This window comes from Sciurus carolinensis, chromosome 14, assembly GCF_902686445.1.
Source record: "Sciurus carolinensis chromosome 14, mSciCar1.2, whole genome shotgun sequence".
Taxonomy (NCBI): domain Eukaryota; kingdom Metazoa; phylum Chordata; class Mammalia; order Rodentia; family Sciuridae; genus Sciurus; species Sciurus carolinensis.
In genome coordinates this window covers 83,804,760-83,825,164 of record NC_062226.1, presented here as the reverse complement: position 1 = coordinate 83,825,164, position 20,405 = coordinate 83,804,760, and the positions used below count along the sequence as shown (strand labels likewise).

Below are 20,405 nucleotides of genomic sequence, written 5' to 3'. Positions count from 1 at the left end.
TGTCCCTGAATGGGTTAGAGGAAGAGAAGGTAGAAAGCATAGAGCAAATACTTTTATTATCAGAAAAGATTTAAATGTGAAAGCAATGGCAAATTTTTCTTTCTTTGAGGAATTTAAAACCATCTAAATAGTGACAAGTAACCTATCTTATAGGAAAGCTTGCCTCTTTCTTTTTGAAGATAAGGCATGAGGGAACTATCTAAAATTATGGCTAATCATTTTATTTTCTCAAACTTTGGTAATTAAATTGGATTAAACAAGATACCAATTCATGAAGATAAATATGTGAAAATAAAAATTCAGCAACTAGGATTTGGCACAGACTTGGACATATTGGACAAAGAATTTCAATTAGCTATGCTAAATTTGTTCAATGAATGAAAGGAAACTAGATTTAAATAAACAAAATAAAACATGAGAATTATTAAAAAGATCAAAAAAGAGATAGAAAGTATAACAAAAAGAACAAAAAAAAGGCCATTTTCCCCCTGAAGATGTGCCCCTTCAGTGCTGAATAAACCACCAGTGGTCTAAATAAATAAATAACAAATTCTAGAGATGAAAAGTAGTGGTAATCAAAATGAAAAATTTACTAGTGGACCTCAATAGCATATTTGAACTAGCCAAAGAAATAATCAGCAAGATTGATGAAAAACCAATTGAGATTAACCACCATGAGAAAAAAAGAAAAACTGAAGAAAAATGATCAGAGCTTCAGAGACCTATGGAACACAATCAAGCATACCAACATTCACATAACGAGAATACCAGAAGGACAGAGGAAAGAGAAAGGGGAAGAAAGAATATGTAAGAAATAATGGCTGAAAATTTTCCAAATTGGAGACAATAAATGATTTTAATAAGTTCACAGAATACAAGATCATAATACAAAAATCAATTGTATTCCTACACACTACCAACAAAAAATAAAGCTATGAATTTAAGAAGAAAACATTTTCAGTCAGAAATAAAAAATACTCAGCAATAAATTTAGCAAAAAAGTATTAAACTTACACATTGTGAACAATATGTAATTGAACAGGTGTTCAATCTCATAAGTCATTAAAGGAACACAAATCAATTGTCAAAAATACAAGCAACAATAAGTGTTGGTGAGGATGTGGGGAAAAGGTACATTCATACATTGCTGTTGGGACTGCATATTGGTGAAACCACTCTGGAAAGCAGGATGGAGATTCCTCAGAAAACTTGGAATGGAACCACCATTTGACCAGCTATCCCACTCCTCGGTTTATATCCAAAGAATTTAAAATCAGCATACTACAGTAAGGCAGCCACTTCAATGTTTATAGCAGCTCAATGCACAATAGCCAAACTATGGAACCAAACTAGATGCCCTTCAATAGATGAATGGATAAAGAAAATGTGGTACATATGCATGATAGAATATTACTTATCCTTAAAGAAGAATGAAATCATGGCATTTGCAAGTAAACAGATGAATATACTAAGTGAAATAAGCCAATCCCCAAAAAACAAAGGTAGACTGTTTTCTCTGATAAGCTACTGCTGATCCATAGTGGTGAGCCATAGTGTGGTGGGTGGTAAGGAAGGAACTTTGGATTATGCAGAGGGGAGTGAGGGGAGGGTTGGGGCAGTAGGTATTGTGAAAAATAAAGAAAAATAGTGCTTTGAAATAAATCAATCACCACCAAGTGTTATATTAGAGAAAGAGCAGAAAAAATGATTGAAGAAAGAGGGAAAGAAAGGAAGGAAGAAAGAAGTGGATGAATGCCAATCAAATCCATAAGGAGGTGTCACTTTATACTCACCAGAATGACTGTTTTAAAAGACAAATCATAACAAGTGTTGGTGAGGATATGGAAAAATTGGAACTCTCATATTTTGTTCGTGGGAACATGAAATGGTGCACGTATTTTAGAAAACTGTTTGGCAGCTTTTCAAAAAGTTGTCATAAGGTTATCATAGGAGCCACAATTCCATTCTTAGGTATATACCCAGGCTTATGGAAAGCATATGTTCACTCAAAAATTAGTACCTGATTTTAACAGTGGCATGCTTCCTATCAGCACAAGAAGGGAAACAACCCATGTATTTACCTGTTCACAAATCAGATAAACAAAATGTGGTGTATCCATTCCATAAAATAATGAAATAATGATCTATGCCATATCATGGTTAAACTTTGAAATCATATGCTAACAAAAGAAGCCAGAAGCAAAAAAACTATTATTTTATTCTATTTATAGAAAATGTCTAGAATAAACAAATCTATAGTCAGAAAGTAGATTAGGATTTCCAAGGTCCATGGATGAACCCAATGGCAAATATTTGATAATGGTAGTGGTTACAAAATTTCTTTTGTGAGGAAAAGGTGATGAAAATTTTCCACGAGTATATAGTGGTGATGATTTCATGACTTTGTGAATAGACTAAAGAATAATATAAACTGTATGCTACTGACTTTATGGTATGTGAACTATATCTCATTTGCCTTATGTTTCATTAGGTTATTTATGTTACATGCTTTATGAGGAATAGATGAGATTGAGTGACTTTGTTACTTTCCATTTCCATCTATTTGTCAGAAAGTTTTGAGAGCATTTCATTCCATTGGAATAAAAAATAGATGGTATTGAAACCAGCTTAATTTTAGCAATAAATAAATAATATTTGTACAAAGATAAAGAATAATGATGCTCTTCATACCATTAAGATATGTATTGCTGATAAAATTTTATATTTTATATTTAAGAGTTAAATTTCTGTGTCTTGGTTCCCCTGAGTTGGAGAAATACTTCTGAAGGCCACAGGGAGTGTAATTAATACCATCTTCAAGTATTTTTCCCCACTGGTACTTATAGGAGAGTCTACCTAGCCCAGATGTCTCCTTTCTCTTCTGGGATAATTTCTTTGGGTTGTCCTAAGACTTTCTGGAGCTGGATGTTTTTGCCTCCCTGTTTTCCATCATTATAAATAAATAAAGTCAAACATTTCTCTCACTTATTCTCTAAAATTCACTTCATTTGGCTCTTTAATTACAAGAGAGATACTACTTTCTAATGAAAACACATGATTATGAAAAGAATCCAAACTGGTGGGAATAAACTTGAAAAGTAAAGTTGTAAAGAGCTAAAGAAGATTATCCATAATTGTACTACCTAGGAATAACTAAAGCTAACTTTGGACTTTTATTTTTCAGAATTGAAATAATGCAAAATTCTTCAACATACAGCAAAGGGACTGAGCAGAGGGTCTCTCAGAGTGCTTTGTTGTGTGATTTCTCACAACAAAAATAACCCATCTGTTATTATACTAGGTTTTGTGCCTCTGCCATCTACCTCCAACCTTCCCCATAGCAGGATAGGGATCTCATTTTGGGGAATACCCTACTTTACCTGACTGCATTGACATTCCCCCCTTCCCATCTTTTAAATGTCCTAGTTGGCTGCAAGTATCTAATTCTGATACACAGCCTTGGAATCCTGTCCCTGAACAGCAGCTGGTTATACCAGAGGCCCCTGGGCATGGTCCAACCACATTCAAAGTCAACTCTGCTTTTCAACTGTTGATATTTGGCTTCTCTAAACTGCATGACGATCAGATCTCTGGCCTCCAGCTACATGGAGGATCGCTTCCAGAGTATTAAGTTTCCAAAAATGTGGCCTGTAATATACAGATCAAATTTAAATTGGGTGTAAACTGCTGTCTTCACTGGAGTACACATGGGTTACCCTGCCACTCCCCAATTTAGTCAATCTAACCTTGGCTGAGTCCTTTGGCAGACATGTTATTTCCAGTTTGAAGGAAACAGTCTGCATTCTTCCAAAGGAGAATTCCATCAGTAGTGACATCATTTGCTCCAAGAACAAGAGAAAATCATGTGCTCTATTCTCTTGTCCAACATTCTTTCTATGCAAGCAGAAAGGGTTTTCTTTGATTTTAGTATCCTTCCTTGTCTAGATTTTCCTTTATTTGTAATTGAGATTTTAGCACAACAAATTTCCCAATGTTTTTTCCTAATCATTTAACTTTTGAATAAGGATCGTAACCTGCAAAACATCAAAACTAACATTGGGAGCTTTCTTCTATTCACTATTTAAAACTTGATTGCACTATCATTTTAATCATTACCATTAATTACTTAGGTGACCAAGAAAACGAAATCAGTTCTTCTCCCAGTCTGTCCTGGCTGCAAGGTGCTGTGCCGGGAAACCCATTGTTAAAAAGGTTCAGCTCCAAATATCAGTTCCATAGCTTCCTGGATAAGGAGCCTGGATGTGGTACTTTAAGTAATTTCTCAGTGTCAGTCTGTCTATAACATGGAGGTAGCAAAGATCTATTTCAGAGAGAGTGGTTGTGAGGATTGAATAAACAAAATCTGACACACAAACCTTCATATGTCTTCCCTGCCACACTAATTCTTCAATCTCTGTTTCAAAAGAACCTTCCCAACCCTCTCCTAAAGAAGGCAGCCCAATCTCCTTTGCAACATTGACAAACCAGAAGTGTCCAACAGCCTGCCCCACATCCTGTCCACCATCCTACCCCACAGAGACTGCTTGAGGAGGTCACTGTCACTCCAGGTTAGGGTTTTCTAAAGCATGCTCTGCAGAGCAGCTGGTCTGCAAGTCAAGGTGAGAAAAAGTTTCCATGGAAAGTAAAGTGATAAGTGCTTCATATCATAGCCTCGGCAGGGGGAGTCACAGTGCAGATTAACTTGCTAGAGTTTCTGAAACACAAACAAACAACAAACCTCACAATAGACAAGTACCTTTAATCCAGTATTTTACATAAACTCCTGTCCCTTTCTCATATAAAGCAACTTTGATTAGCTCATGACACATATTGTGGTTAGCTCACTAAGCCTTAACCAAGCCAGCCTCCTCCCCCTTTTTGGCAATAGTTCATGATTTGGAAGTTTGAGTCAGAGGAAATACATCATAGGCTAATATAGAACACACTGCTCTAACTTTTGATATGCCGTGCATGCGGTTAACGCAGAAGTCAGACCTGCAAACAGGCTATGAAAATGAGGTTTGGCGAATGCATAAGGTCACAGAGACCCATACATTGAGTATTTGGTTTACAAGCCAGGATTTTTTGTTTTGAACCCTAGGTGTGAACCAGGAATTGGGGTGAAGAGTGTCTTCCATGTAGAGCCCTGGGTTCTGCTACTGCCCCATTCGCCTTAGGGAGCCATCTCTGTCTGCATGTAAGCTCTGCTTTCTAGACCTGGGGAAATTAACTAGATTCCCCACCACGGGCGACTGCTTCATGGAATGAATAGGAGCGAAGGACGAGGCTGCCCCCCAGTGGGACACTCGCAAAGAGCAGCGACGCTTCCAGGCACCTTCCACCTGATTTCCAGGAACTGAAAGGGCGCCGCATTTCCAGCTTCAGCAAGCGAGCTCCACCGCCCCCGACCACCCGCCTACAGCTCGGAGGGACGCTGGGGGAGGATCGTGGGGTGCAGGGTGCGGAACTTTGACCAGTGTCGGATGGTGGCGGTGCTGGAGATGCGTAACAAGAACAGGCTAACGCAGGTCTATCTAGCAACCATCAGGCCCTGTGAACTGCCTCTGGTTAAATACACATTTGGGATCGTGGCCCGGGAGATTCTGACTGGGAGGCCCGGGAAAACTGGCAAACTGGGGTTGGTTTGAATTTATACCCAGTGGTATTTTCATTATTTGATAAATTTGGGTGTTCTGGACGGGAAAGCGACTTGCTGTTTCCCTTTCCGGAATCCCCTCCTGGTCGAGGGAACCCAGAAGCAGCTCTCCTGGCTCTGCATTCTGGGGCTCCCGAGGCTCCAGCAGCAGCCGCGCCCCGACCCCGGACACCCGCCTGGGGTTGGCCCGGCCGCCACCGCGGTTTCCCAATGGCCAGGTGGAGCCCCCTTCAGCATCCCTAAGGTAATGTAAGGGGCCACCTGTCTGCCTTGACCCCATCTGGAAAAGGAGGATTCATTCAGGACCTTCGGAAGAGGTAACTTTATTATTAATATTATTATAATTCTTTTACTTGAGTACTTATTGGGCTCATTATTATAGCTTTAACAATTTTTTTTTTTTTTACCGTGTGTGTGTGTCCCCACCTGTCAGTGTATGTGTGTGTCAGAGTGGAATATTACTTGACATGTTTCTAGTACTTTTTCTTAACATTTTTTATCTTCAGATTCAGATGCTTTGGACTTCTGACTGACTCCTGTCTCAGAGAAGCCAGATGAAGGGGGCTCCACCTGGCCATTGGGAAACCGCGGTGGCGGCTGGACGGATCCGGGGCGAGTGCCCGGGGTCGGGGCGCGGCTGCTGCTGGAGCCTCTGGGGGCCCCAGAAGGGGCTGCCTGAATGTAGAGCCAGGAGAGCTGCTTCTGGGTTCCCTCGACCAGGAGGGGATTCCGGAAAGGGAAACAGCAAGTCGCTTTCCCGTCCAGAACACCCAAATTTATCAAATAATGAAAATACCACTGGGTATAAATTCAAACCAACCCCAGTTTGCCAGTTTTCCCGGGCCTCCCAGTCAGAATCTCCCGGGCCACGATCCCAAATGTGTATTTAACCAGAGGCAGTTCACAGGGCCTGATGGTTGCTAGATAGACCTGCGTTAGCCTGTTCTTGTTACGCATCTCCAGCACCGCCACCATCCGACACTGGTCAAAGTTCCGCACCCTGCACCCCACGATCCTCCCCCAGCGTCCCTCCGAGCTGTAGGCGGGTGGTCGGGGGCGGTGGAGCTCGCTTGCTGAAGCTGGAAATGCGGCGCCCTTTCAGTTCCTGGAAATCAGGTGGAAGGTGCCTGGAAGCGTCGCTGCTCTTTGCGAGTGTCCCACTGGGGGGCAGCCTCGTCCTTCGCTCCTATTCATTCCATGAAGCAGTCGCCCGTGGTGGGGAATCTAGTTAATTTCCCCAGGTCTAGAAAGCAGAGCTTACATGCAGACAGAGATGGCTCCCTAAGGCGAATGGGGCAGTAGCAGAACCCAGGGCTCTACATGGAAGACACTCTTCACCCCAATTCCTGGTTCACACCTAGGGTTCAAAACAAAAAATCCTGGCTTGTAAACCAAATACTCAATGTATGGGTCTCTGTGACCTTATGCATTCGCCAAACCTCATTTTCATAGCCTGTTTGCAGGTCTGACTTCTGCGTTAACCGCATGCACGGCATATCAAAAGTTAGAGCAGTGTGTTCTATATTAGCCTATGATGTATTTCCTCTGACTCAAACTTCCAAATCATGAACTATTGCCAAAAAGGGGGAGGAGGCTGGCTTGGTTAAGGCTTAGTGAGCTAACCACAATATGTGTCATGAGCTAATCAAAGTTGCTTTATATGAGAAAGGGACAGGAGTTTATGTAAAATACTGGATTAAAGGTACTTGTCTATTGTGAGGTTTGTTGTTTGTTTGTGTTTCAGAAACTCTAGCAAGTTAATCTGCACTGTGACTCCCCCTGCCGAGGCTATGATATGAAGCACTTATCACTTTACTTTCCATGGAAACTTTTTCTCACCTTGACTTGCAGACCAGCTGCTCTGCAGAGCATGCTTTAGAAAACCCTAACCTGGAGTGACAGTGACCTCCTCAAGCAGTCTCTGTGGGGTAGGATGGTGGACAGGATGTGGGGCAGGCTGTTGGACACTTCTGGTTTGTCAATGTTGCAAAGGAGATTGGGCTGCCTTCTTTAGGAGAGGGTTGGGAGGGTTCTTTTGAAACAGAGATTGAAGAATTAGTGTGGCAGGGAAGACATATGAAGGTTTGTGTGTCAGATTTTGTTTATTCAATCCTCACAACCACTCTCTCTGAAATAGATCTTTGCTACCTCCATGTTATAGACAGACTGACACTGAGAAATTACTTAAAGTACCACATCCAGGCTCCTTATCCAGGAAGCTATGGAACTGATATTTGGAGCTGAACCTTTTTAACAATGGGTTTCCCGGCACAGCACCTTGCAGCCAGGACGGACTGGGAGAAGAACTGATTTCGTTTTCTTGGTCACCTAAGTAATTAATGGTAATGATTAAAATGATAGTGCAATCAAGTTTTAAATAGTGAATAGAAGAAAGCTCCCAATGTTAGTTTTGATGTTTTGCAGGTTACGATCCTTATTCAAAAGTTAAATGATTAGGAAAAAACATTGGGAAATTTGTTGTGCTAAAATCTCAATTACAAATAAAGGAAAATCTAGACAAGGAAGGATACTAAAATCAAAGAAAACCCTTTCTGCTTGCATAGAAAGAATGTTGGAGCTGAACCTTTTTTTACAATGAGTTTCCAGGCATAGCACCTTGCAGCCAGGACAGACTTGGAGAAGAACTGGTTAATGTTAATGATTACCTGAGTAATTAATGATGAAGAGTGGGAGTGTAAGACTGTCTCCTCTATAGGAGTGAGAAGAAGGAAGTGTGCAATGTCAGTTTTTGGTGGTAGGCAGACTGTGATTCTTCAAAAGATATATTGACTGGAAAAAAAATAGGACTATGAATGTAGCTTGTCTATAAGGTACTCACTTGCCTATCATGTCAGGGCCCTGAATTGAAACCCCAGTACTGGAAAATAAAAACATAAATAGCAAAATTTTTAAAAAACATGGGAAGTAGAACACCAAGAATAAACCCTAATCTAAACTCTGGACTTGAAGAGACCAATGTGACATGGGCATCCATTGATTGCAACAAATGTTACCACTGTGGTTTGGGATGTCCATATTGGAAGAGGCTGTGCATGCATTAATAGATGTTATATGGGAAATATAAGTTCTTTCCAGTTAGTTTTGTTGTGAACCTGAAACTGACATAATAAGTAAAGTCTATTGGATGAGGCAGAGGAGGTGGGGGAGAGGACTAAGGAAGAGCCCAATATCAAAGAGTTGGCATCAGTGCCTTGAAGTGTGACCTGGTCCCTTTTACCCTCCCTCCTGGCAGAATTATTACTTGGTCCTTTATCTAAGTTCCCATTATGTATTATTCTTACTGTTTATAGGTTGCACCACATTATATCATAGTTTTTTTCAGGTCTCAGTTCTGAACCCTGACTTTCCCAAGGGCAAAGGCAATGTAGTATTTTGTGGTATTGCTACAGTACTAGAAATATGACATAGCAGAGTTTAATAAGTGTTTGGTGTGTGAATGTACAAAGGACCTCCTATGGCTATTGCTTTTCAATGAAGTTTTAAAGGATTTTGCCAGAATATGCTGTTTGGCTTTCAGAATCTTGAAAACAGCTGCCTCCGTGTAGCTAATCCCAGAGACAGTGGTCCAGAAGAGAGTGAGAAAACATTGAAACATCAAAGAAAGTTTCAAGGAAATTAAGAACATAGGAGAAGCCTTACATATTAACATATTACTCTAGTAGAGTTTGGGGAAAATAACTCCTCCTTGGAGACAATATAAGCAAATGCAGTGTGAAGTCGACCAGAATTCTGTGTGGTGACATCAGTCAGCTGGGGAATTGTCAGGCGTGGTGAATGGAAGATCTCACTGGACAGAAACCACTTCCCAATGGCTGCCAGAAGTGCCACACAGGCTTTGAGGTTTAATAAATGTAAATATGTGAACTGAATTCCTGGGAAAGATGACATTTTACCTTATTATTACTCATTTATACCTTCATAGGAATCATATGTAGTTCATAGTTCTTAAAAGCAAACTTTAAGAGAAACGTACAGAAAGACTATAGACCCTGATAATAAGAGTGGAAAGGGATGTTTAAGAGGTAATTGGGCACTAAATGTAAATTTTCTTTAATTTAAAAAAATGCCATCATTTAGTGGACAAAGTGAATATTCTCAGCTACACAGCTGCTTTAGTTTTAGAACTAGGGCATCATTGTTTTAAAATTTAAAAATCATGTGTTAGTATTGTTTAAAATAGGAGAATTGAAACTGCAGGGGTTTTATTAGTCAGTGCCCTGCTCCTTTCTGCCTAATCTAGAAAAGTCACTTAGCCTCTCTGAACTTTGGTTTTTTTCCATTGAGAAAGTAGACACAACAATACCTCCCTGGCTTTCCTCACAGGGTGGTTGTAAAAGTTCATGGAGATCCTTGTGAGTACAATGTTTTATAAACTGGACAAATGTATTATGTATAATTGATGTTAGTATAGGAAGGATAAAGTGCTATAAAGCTCTGCTACTCATTGTCAGTGGAGTTTATTGTCGATGGTACAAAAACAATGTTGTGCCTTGAGTCTCTTGTTCCTTTAAGTTTTGAAGGAACTTCTACTAGGTTTTGGAAACGAATTTTATTAACCTTTCAATGAAACTAAGTGTAGGTTTCAACTCTAGGCACACATACACAGCCAATGATGCCATTTTAAAAAAGAACACATGTTCTTTGGTCATCTTCTCGTGGATTGTTAATTTGTATCAGTAAATTGGGGAGATGGGCAGGGAAGCCTTGGTAGGGAGTATGATGGATTCCATCAGTTGGGATCCATAGTCTCTGATATGTTCCACAGATTTCTTGGCAATCAACAAAGGCTAAGAGGTGCTGGACCTTTCCTCTATATTCCTGTATCCTTTAAACTATGTAGGACATATCTCTGCAGCTCATGAGTTCCTTCATGGCAGAGCCTGTGGCTTAGAGATGTGTGTGTCCTAATCTCCATCAGTAAATATTTGTTAAGTAAAAACTTGGCTGAAGCTGCATATCAGAGACAAGAGGAAGTTACACCATTTGTCAGATTTTTGTCTTTAAGACAGGTACCAGCTCTTGCCTAATTGGAAGGAGACTTTGCCTGGACCAAGGTCTTCTTACCTGGTCAAAGTAGATAAAGGAAGAATGCTGGCCATGATTGTCAAATAAAGGGCTTTAGGGCTTAAGAAAATCATGAGACAGCTGACATGAGGATCAAGAGCTCTACACATTAGCAGGATGATTATACAGCACAGGTCTTCTTAACACCCTGGCTGAACCCAGCCACCAACAACTGAGGGGATCAGTTATTTAGCATGTTGTTTATAAGTCAGATTTCCATTACTATCACAAAACACCTTAGATAATAAGCTTATAAATAGGAAAGGTTCATATTGGTTCACAGTTTTGAAGGCTTCAGTCTATGGTTGTTGACTCTTTATCTTTTGGGCTGGTGGCAATGAGAGCACATCATGGTGAGAATGTGTGCAGAGGAAACTTCTGACCTTATGGTGGTGAGAGGTGAAAGTGATAAAGAAGGAGGAGTTGGGTCTCACTGTCCCCTTCAAGGTTAAGCACCAATGAATGGAGGATTTACCACTAGGCCCCACCTCATCTCAATAGCACTACTCTTAGGAACAAGCCTTTACCACATGTACTTATGGTGATCATTCCCATTGCAAATTAAAGCAGACTGCAACATATTCCTGGTTAGGAAAAGTCATGTATCTGTCACAAAATTCATAAAGTAGACTGGAACTGTTTATACTTTAGATTGAGTAAGAAGAAGCAAGGTCAAAATAAGGAACAAAAGGTTGAAATTAAAGAAGGAAATGATTGATCCTTGGATTTCAAAATACTAGATTAATTTATCAAAGGATGTGTGTGTATGTGTGTTTGCACATTATTAGAGCATGTCCCAAAAGTCTTGGGACAGTTTTAGCTTCATTTATATCAGAAAAATAAATGCTGTAATCCTAACCCCAAGATCAAAGTTTTAATTATATACGTTTATTTTGTACTTACTTTGGTGAATGCTGAATAATGAATTATTCATTTTAATTATTTGAGTCAAACCTTTTGAGGCAACACATTACAGGTAGTCTAGAACAAAAAGGAATTTACCATTAATCATTAAAAAAGTTAAGTGTAAAAGAACTTAAAATTTTACATGTGAGTTAGTTTAAGGCAAAATCATTCTGTAGATAAGATGAATTTGAGGACATAGGTGACCTAAGAGGTAAATGTCTGGGTATAAGCAAGAATTGCAGGCAGTATGTGGAGACTTTCAAGGTATGGAATTGGTGGAATGCATACAAGTCAAGGACTCCAATAGTAAAGAGAGACTCAGGTAAAACCTGGATCACAGAACAAACAGGAAGGTCCCCCAAGTAATACCTACTATGAGGAAAGGGTAGAGTGAGAATGGAACATCAGGCCTGGGCAGGGGGAACTGCTGGTTGGTGGGTGGGGAAGGAAGGGACTGTGGGCACACCCTCCTCAGACACTCAGAACCCTTTGTGACTCTTCCATGCTCTGTGATGCAGGCCTGGGACTATAGGCAAGCCCAGGCAGCCTCAGAGCTCAGATGCCTCAGGCAATCGTGCGATTCAGATGATGGAGAATCTTTTCTCTTTTCTGGAAAGCAATACTGGGCTATGGCTGAGCCCTGCCCTAGAGTTTTTGGATACTGTCCCCAGCAGCATCTTTATAGCTGGGGTGGTATTGCTCCTTCTGCACCTGTGCTACCTGGTGTTGAGAGTGTTTTTACCCACACTCTGGAAAAAAACCGACATCCCAAAGGTAGGGATTCACCCCAGAGGTTGTTCTTGTCTTCCCATTTCCATTCTCACATTGGTAAATGAGTTGGGTTGGTTCAGAGAGGCACGTGAGGTGGGAAGTTGGAGGAGAGGATAAAACTTCACTCTTCAGGGGAAGAGATAAGGGGTCCAGGGAGGATCAAGGCTTCCAACTGAAGCCCACAGATTATTTTGGGGTTGTGGTGGGGTTTCCAGGAGAAAATGCCAAACAGTAACCTGGGATCCGGATTGACATCATTACTTATCATGGGTTCTCAGAAGAAGAGTCTCTCCTGACACTTGATCCTCAGCCCCATTCCCATCTCACCTAATCCACATCAAGTCTTCCTTCATGCTGGGCTGGTCAGGAGAGCAGTGCTGACATCTGAGGGCCTCTGATCAGAACCTGGAGGCTTAGCTCTGTCTCCAGGACATAGGGTCCTCTGGGGGAGGACAGATGTGACTGTTGGCTCAGATTCTATGGTCTCCTTCAGCAGAGGACATCTGACAGAGAATGACAGTCAGAATGTGGAGCTCACAGGCAAAATGCTCTCTTAAGCTTTCTAAAGAAGGAAAATTGAAAATACTGTATTACTCTTGCTGGGGTCCAGCCCTAGCAGCAGTTGGGGGTCCAGGGTGGATGGGAGGCGTCGGCATGGTGGAGAAACAGCACACAGAGACACCAAGTGTTCTGAGGCTGAGTCTGAATCTTTATTGTTCACAGAGTCTTTTTATGTTTTCTCTTTAGTATTGATTACATCATTTCATGGTTAATACCAGGAAAAATTAAGTAAAAAATCTTCAAGAGTATAATCAATGATCTTATTCAAGAAACATGTTTTTACTGTGTAATAGCTTAAATGAAAAGAAAAACAGTTCCCAGCAAGGAATAGGGGACCATGCTCCGTTTAATTTTAATTTCCCTGAAAGAATAGGACATTAAGTTTCTGTAGAAGTTACCCCTTCCAAGAACTCTAATGTTAGTTAATAACAATGGAAATTTTTTGTTATTACTAACAGAGAATAGAGGAATCAGGGTATAGTTGATATTTATTCTATTTCATGAACTCAATGGCAGACTAAAACTGTAACTAGACATAGGAAGAATACAAATCATACTTATGATTAACCTATTTATTTATTGAGTGGGGAAAATATCCTTAAACTTAATCATAAACACTAAGAAAGCAGTGAAGACCAAACACCACATCAAAGCTCAGAGGAATACACTCTCATATATAACTTTTAGAGACTCTGTATACTAAAAGAAATCACAGGCTCCTTACAAATTTGAGCAAATCATAAATAGCTTATTTATGATTTCATCTAAGTATTAAACTTCATTGTATGTTATTTTGTGTCCCAACACCATATTGATTATTAGCAATAAAAGAAACTGCATATGGAGACAAGCCACACCCATGGCCCCCAACAGGGAGGATGATCCTTCAACAGAACCGTGTCAAGAGTTGGAGTGGTAGGAAATAGATGTGGAATACTCTAAAAAGTTAAATGTAGTAACAAATCTCTGTTAATTAAGTGTAGAGTAATAATAATCATGGATAATGGATATCTGAGCTTCTTAGAAGGAGGAACAGTTGAAGGGAGTCCCAGCCCCTCATTTTATTATTTTTGTTCTCAGAAAAAGAGCAGAGTCAAGAAGAGAAGAAGTGGAACATTTAAAGGTATGTTTCTTCCTATTTGACCTGAACACTCTAACACTTCACATCGCTTCCACGAGGCCTCAGGCCCAGGATCTCTGAGGATGTCAGGTTCTAGCCACAGTCTCTCTCAGGAAACAGAACCTCAGAGGAGAGGCTCAGGACACAGTGGGACCTTAGACACTGCTCAGAGGGTCTGCTGTGCCCTCCTGGGAACAGTGATGGAATGACAGTGCTGCTCAATGGTGCTGCTCAATAGGTGACCAGGTGAGAGGTTGAGGAAGGACGCGCTTGGTTTGAAGTCAGAACTTTTCCCCTGACATTGTGGAAATTTACTTTATTTCCTGGGTAATTAGACCCATCTCTGAAGAAACTGCTGACTTCAGTGCTTTCCCTGCTGGTTTGGAACCTCTAACGAGATTACATGTGTGAAGAACTTCATCACTGAAGCCACAGGCATGAAAGCTTCTTAATATTATTGTTCACAGTTTGACTTTGTCTACAGATTCTAGGGGGTTTCCAACCTGGATATTAATAAGCATTTCTATAAAATGACCCCTGTGTGTTTCTACCTTCATCGCGTATAACCCAGTGTCCTGGTTTTCCAGATCAGAGAACTCTCCAGAGAGAACCAAACGAGTGGAAGAAGCTGCTTTCTGTTTTGACGAGGTGATGAGTCATTTCTCCCCTTCTTTCCTAGTCCCTTTCTCCCACGTTCTGTGCATTCCCCAGGGATTCAGTGCAGCTTGCCCTTCGCACAGGGAGGGGGAGCCAGAGCAACAGGTGTGGAGTGAAGGCCTTGGGAGGGGCTGAAGCTGTTGTGAGGTGGTGGATGTGGGCAATGTGAAGGAGTAGGAGGCTTTAGGTGACCCCCACACCAGCAGAACTGCAGACCTCCTTTCCCTGTGCTGGTCCAGGTTACAGCTTTGCACTCTGTGTCTCTTACAGCCCCCAGGGCCAGCATCATGATGTTGCCTCCTTGCAGCAACTGTTAAATCCAGACATCCTCTGTGAGATGATTAATATGTCAATGGCTGAGGTCAGTCAACTACTACCTCTGGCATCCTTGCAAAATGTTGCACCCACTCAGACTCCTTTGGAATCCACAGCTTATGTGAGAGAATCGTCACCTTCCAAGACCCCCAGTCTCTCCTCAGTCCCTCCAGAGGAACTGTTGCCAGCCCCTCTGCCTAAGCTTTCTCCACCTGCCCTGTTCCCTCTCTCACCTAACAAGGTCACCCCCTCAGCTGACCTACTCTCACCCTCCCCATTGGGTGACTCTCTGCCACCAGCGCCTCTGCCTCCCTTGGATTCCCCAGCGCCTCTGCCTCCCTTGGATTCCCCAGTGCCTCTGCCTCCCTTGGATTCCCCAGTGCCTCTGCCTCCCTTGGATTCCCCAGCGCCTCTGCCTCCCTTGGATTCCCCAGTGCCTCTGCCTCCCTTGGATTCCAAGTCCCCAGGGGTACCATTCCCACCCTCACCACCTTCCCTTCCCCCTCCCACACCTCATCACACTCAGAAAGCAGGAACTCTTCTCCCACAAGACGCCACTCTGTCTGTGGTGAGCAGTCCTGCTGGCTTGTCCACTTCTGTCCCACCAAGAGGCATGGGCCATTCCAGCACAGAGCCTCCTGCCAAGAACGTGCTCACTTCCAGTTTGGCAAAAGATGGTGTGAAACAGTCCTTTCTCGCCCTCCATTCTGAGAACTTATCTGGGGGAGACACTGCAGCCTACCTTGTAGAGACTTCTAACATCTGGTTTCTGCCCCCTGCTGTTCTGACATGCCTGGAGAGACAAATCAAAAAGAGGGGTGATCTCCTCATGTGGAAAGAAAAGGGAAAGAAAGCAGAATCTTTTCCAAAACAACATAAGCCAAACTACCAACTATTTTCTTCAGGGAAAAGGTCAGGGTCAATTGCTGATCAGCATGACTCAGCCCTCTCCCTTCCTTTATGGAGCAGAACAGGTAAATCAGAGGAACCTCAGGTGCATCCGCAGTCCCCGTATCCTGAGAGCACTGAGGACCATTTACAGCAAAAATATACCCAGCTTTTCTGGGGTCTGCCAACTCTATGCCCCAAGTCCCTGAAACCTACTGTACCTTCTTCAGGTGACTGTTCCTCAGCCTTTGTCTGCTTCAATACTGCACCCGACACCTCCACACGCCCCAAATCCCCAGTCCTTCCCCATTCCCCACCTGTGCTCTTGCCTGCGAGCCAACCTCAACCCTTGCCCCAAACCCTTTGCCAGTATCAGTCCCAACATCACTCCGTTGTCCATGTCCAGGCTAAGCTTCGGATTCGGTCCCCACTTCCCATCCTGCTCTCCCCTCCTAAAAAGCAATTTAGGAACTGTGGAGTGTGTTTTCTTGGACCTCAGAACGAGGCGCTAACTCTGGCACCATCTGACATTCGTAAACTGGAATACAATGTGTTACAAAAAACACAGGAAAGTTTATGGGGCTTACCCTCTGTGGTCCGCAAATCCCAGGAGGAATTTTGCCCTCCAGCTCCCAACATTTTGTTGGTCAGCCAGCCCTCCAAGGCTCGTGCTCCAATCTCCATCCTTCTTGGAGATTTTCCCCTTGCAAAAGATGTTCAGAAGAAACTAGACCACCACCTTCGAAAGAGGCGCATCCAACACTTGTGGGGTCTGCCCCGCAGAGTCTATGCATCCCTATCACTGATGCGTCCTCAAGGAGAAATTCCTGAGACCTCTGAGTCAAAGAGCAGTCGTGGCCTCTCAAGAATATCTTTGGCTAAGAGTCAAAACACCAAAGATATGAATAAGTGGGGCTCGAGTCAACCCAGAAGTCTCCATTACAGGAGCTCAGGAATGGTTCCTCTAGAGATGCGAGTGAGGAAAGGACAGAGAAATAGTACCAAGAGTGACCAAAATTGTCATGTGTCCAGTGACCGAGAGGAGACTCCAGATAATGTTCTGGGGTCTTCCTTAAGGAAAGACCGAGAACGTTATTTGCAGTCATCAGGGAGAACTTCAGGGATCTCAATGGTGAGCCCACTTCAGAAACATCTTGAAAATACCCTGAAAGTCCACCTGAGCAAGAAGTTTGAGGAAATCAGTGAGGGTCAGATTCCTGACACTGTACATAGATCATGGCATTCTATCAAGTTCTCAATGCCTGTAACTGAGAAATCCACCAGAAAAATGAGACAAAAACCTGTGGTGCCACCCAGGATGGACAGCTGCCTCAATACCACCCAGGATATTTCCTTTCTTGGTCCTGGCAAACGGAAGATGTTGGAAGACCATATTACACTCTTTCATAAGAGGTTCGTATATGGGCTTCCCATCAGGGTCCAGGAATCCATAGAGATGTTTAGTGACAAAGATTCATGTCACTTCCTTTCCCGCTCCAACTTTCCCTCTTGTGCCACCATTATTTCTGGGGTGGATTCTAAACATAGCTCTTCCATGACCCTTGGAGAAAGATGTAATACTTTTCATGGAGAACAAGTGAAAACCCAAAATTCAGTTCCCATTCTAGTTGATCCTTTCCCTGACACCTCAACCATGGTCAAGAAGGAACACGGGATCGTGATGCAACCACTCTTGGACATCAAACATAAGCACGTAGAGGATCTTCACAGAGTAAAGGCTAGCAAACCATCTCTTCTGTGTCAGACACACAGCACCATAGGCAAAACCAAACCACTTGTAGCAGCCAATAGATGCAGCCCAAAGCTGCCCACGAGGCAAGCCGGAGCTGGATCTCAGCAAACACAGAAGAGACTGGGTTCCAGTTATAGTGTAGAAATGCCTCAGGGCAAAAGGATGACATGGGGAAGTTCTTCCATGTCTAAGATATCTGTGAAATCCAGGGAGACGCTGAAGGCACAGGAGCTCTGTGCTTCTCAATCACCACCCACTAGTGTCTTGACAACTAGAATGTCAGAAAGTTCCCCAGTGTCTGATGTGCAAGTAGAAATGGCCCTGACTCCTGAAAATCCCCCAAGAGGAACATCAACAGGGCGAGATCCTGAATTATCAGACCTTAACAGTCGATTGTCTGGTGAGTTAATGGTTGAAATGAAGAAGCGGGAGCATAGCCAGAATCAAGGCCATCGCAGTGGCATGGCCCTTGTTTCCGATGACTTGACTTCCAAGACCTTCCTTACACATGACCAGGACACTGCCAGTGGCAACATGTCAGTTTCCCAGGTCCTGCATGTCCACCTGGACAGCACACAGACCAGCATGGAGCATGGGCAGGGGCCCTGGCTCCCTGAGCTTGACTTGCACAAGGGCCAAGATAAGAAGTGCCCAGCAGCTGCTAAGAGCATGACCCCTCTGGGACCCAAAACAGATGAGCTTGGTGGAGGGGATGCAGGGTTGGGCACATGCCCACCCAGAAGGAGGAGCCTCCACCCTCAAGATAGGACATTCAAGGGGGCACTTGGGAGCAGGTCCCGCTCAGCCCAGTCACTGAAGGAAGAGCCTGCTCCTGAAAACCTCAAAAACCGGATGAAGTCCTTTTTTCAAAGGTTTTATCCTAGTATAAAAGGCAAAGGGCAAGATGGTTCCCTGGAAAAGGGTAGCTCCCCATCATCACCTGTGCAGTCCAGAGGCCTAGTCCGAAGGAGAGCTGCCTTTACTGGGAATATTGGAGACCCCAAAACCATGAGAGACAATGAGAAGTTCCTAGAGGAGAAACGTGGGCACCGGCATGGAGTAGAGGTCACCTGCTCCCAAGAGCCACATTTGTCCCCCATGAAGTCTGGGAAAACTCAGCCAAAGGCAGGACTTCAGGTCAAGGCAGAATCCGTCCAAGTACCACCCTTCCATTACAGGGCTGCTTGCTCTAATATAACAAGGGTCAAGTCCTCAAGTCAAGAATCAGGCCTTGCTGGCCAGAGATGTCTTACAAGGAATAAAGGGATTAGAGACTTGGAAAGAGAGCCACCAAACATTGAGGCATTCAGGGATAAAAAGCAATTCCCATCCATGCTCCACAGGGATCCCAAGTCCCATCCAAGTCTCACCTGTGGACATCAGGTGGGCCAGGTGCCTTCGCCTGCCCCCACCCCTGCTAAAGTCACTGCATTGGGAGATTTTTCCCTACTATTTAAAGAGAAAATTCTTATCCAACATTTTCAGGGAGGAAAATTTCCTTCTGCCTAATAATTATTACTGATGGAGATTACTGATTGTTTCCAGTAAATTTTCTTACCAGAATTGTGTGTTTTCTGTGTACTGTGTTTGGTTTTGAGTCGGTTGTGTTTTGGGAAAGAGAAAAGTTAAGCTCTTATTTTTGCCTGCATTGACTCTGCAAGATGACATGTTCCCTAGAGCTCTTTTTGAAGTCGGTGTATCACCTGCACCTGAATCCCCTCTCTTTCTTTGTGAAGTCGAAGGAAGTAGCTGTTTCCAACCTCTTAACTTAGCCTTAATGACATTGTATGGCAGCCTACACCTTCTCCCCTCATTGATTGGGTAGTAAGGGAGATAAGGCTTGCACACCTGAAGAGAGAATCAAGGACAAATACATTTTTTTTTAAGAATAGAGTGACTTAATCATTTTTAAATAAATGTTGTCACTGACCAGACTCTCACTGGTGGCTGAATCTCTCCTGGGGGCATCTGTGGGCATTGCTGCAGTGGATGAAAGGCTAGCTGGTAGAGAGACTGGGAAGAACATGACCAGTGAAACTCCACATCATGTTCAACCACAAGAATGGGATCCTAATTAGAATAAGTTATACTCCATGTATGTACAATATGTTGAAATACACCTCACTATCATGTATACCTAAAAAGAACACATAAAATGAAAAAATAGTCTGGGAAGAGAGGAGGTGCTGCTTAAGAACCTGTCTTGTGGGCATATTAATGTATTTCAGAAGCATGCTGTGACCTCACCATTGAGGTTCCCTTGCTGGAAAATCACCTAAGGCATATGGTTCCCCTCCCTATTTCTTGAGGCTGCCTGGACTAATGATGGTTTTGTAGAACAAAAGGATCCCTGCTGCCCCCTCCTGCAACTGTCAGTTGTAAGAATGTCAGTTGTAAGAATATAAGGGTATAATAAAGCTGAAAGTAAGGAACAGATGTCTAAGAGTGAGTGGGAAAGTAAGAAAAGCATGCACAGAGGGTAAAGAATGTGATGATGTTGGTAGAAGAGAGGTTTATGCCCCATCATCCCCACATCCTGACCCTGTCATCTTCCTCCATTTTCTAGTGTTCCTGTCAGCACTTCCCTGAAGTTCTTTAGGGCACTGCAGAGCTCACAAGCAAAAAAGGTATATGGGGCTGTTTTTTGAGCACTTAAGTATCTATAGGGCTGATGTCAAGCATGCCATTCCTTC

The 20,405-nt window shown here is 42.8% G+C and overlaps 1 protein-coding gene across 1 annotated transcript; it reads left to right on the top strand.

The window, feature by feature from the left end:
• Positions 1–4,971: 4,971 nt before the first annotated feature.
• LOC124964169 (spermatogenesis-associated protein 31D1-like) lies at positions 4,972–19,221 on the top strand. The gene is made up of 6 exons (XM_047524036.1): positions 4,972–5,019; positions 5,273–5,459; positions 5,795–5,900; positions 6,204–6,337; positions 6,620–6,779; positions 15,027–19,221. Exons 1-6 carry the CDS (start codon positions 4,972–4,974, stop codon positions 19,219–19,221), a joined length of 4,830 nt encoding a protein of 1,609 aa, XP_047379992.1.
• Positions 19,222–20,405: the final 1,184 nt, after the last annotated feature.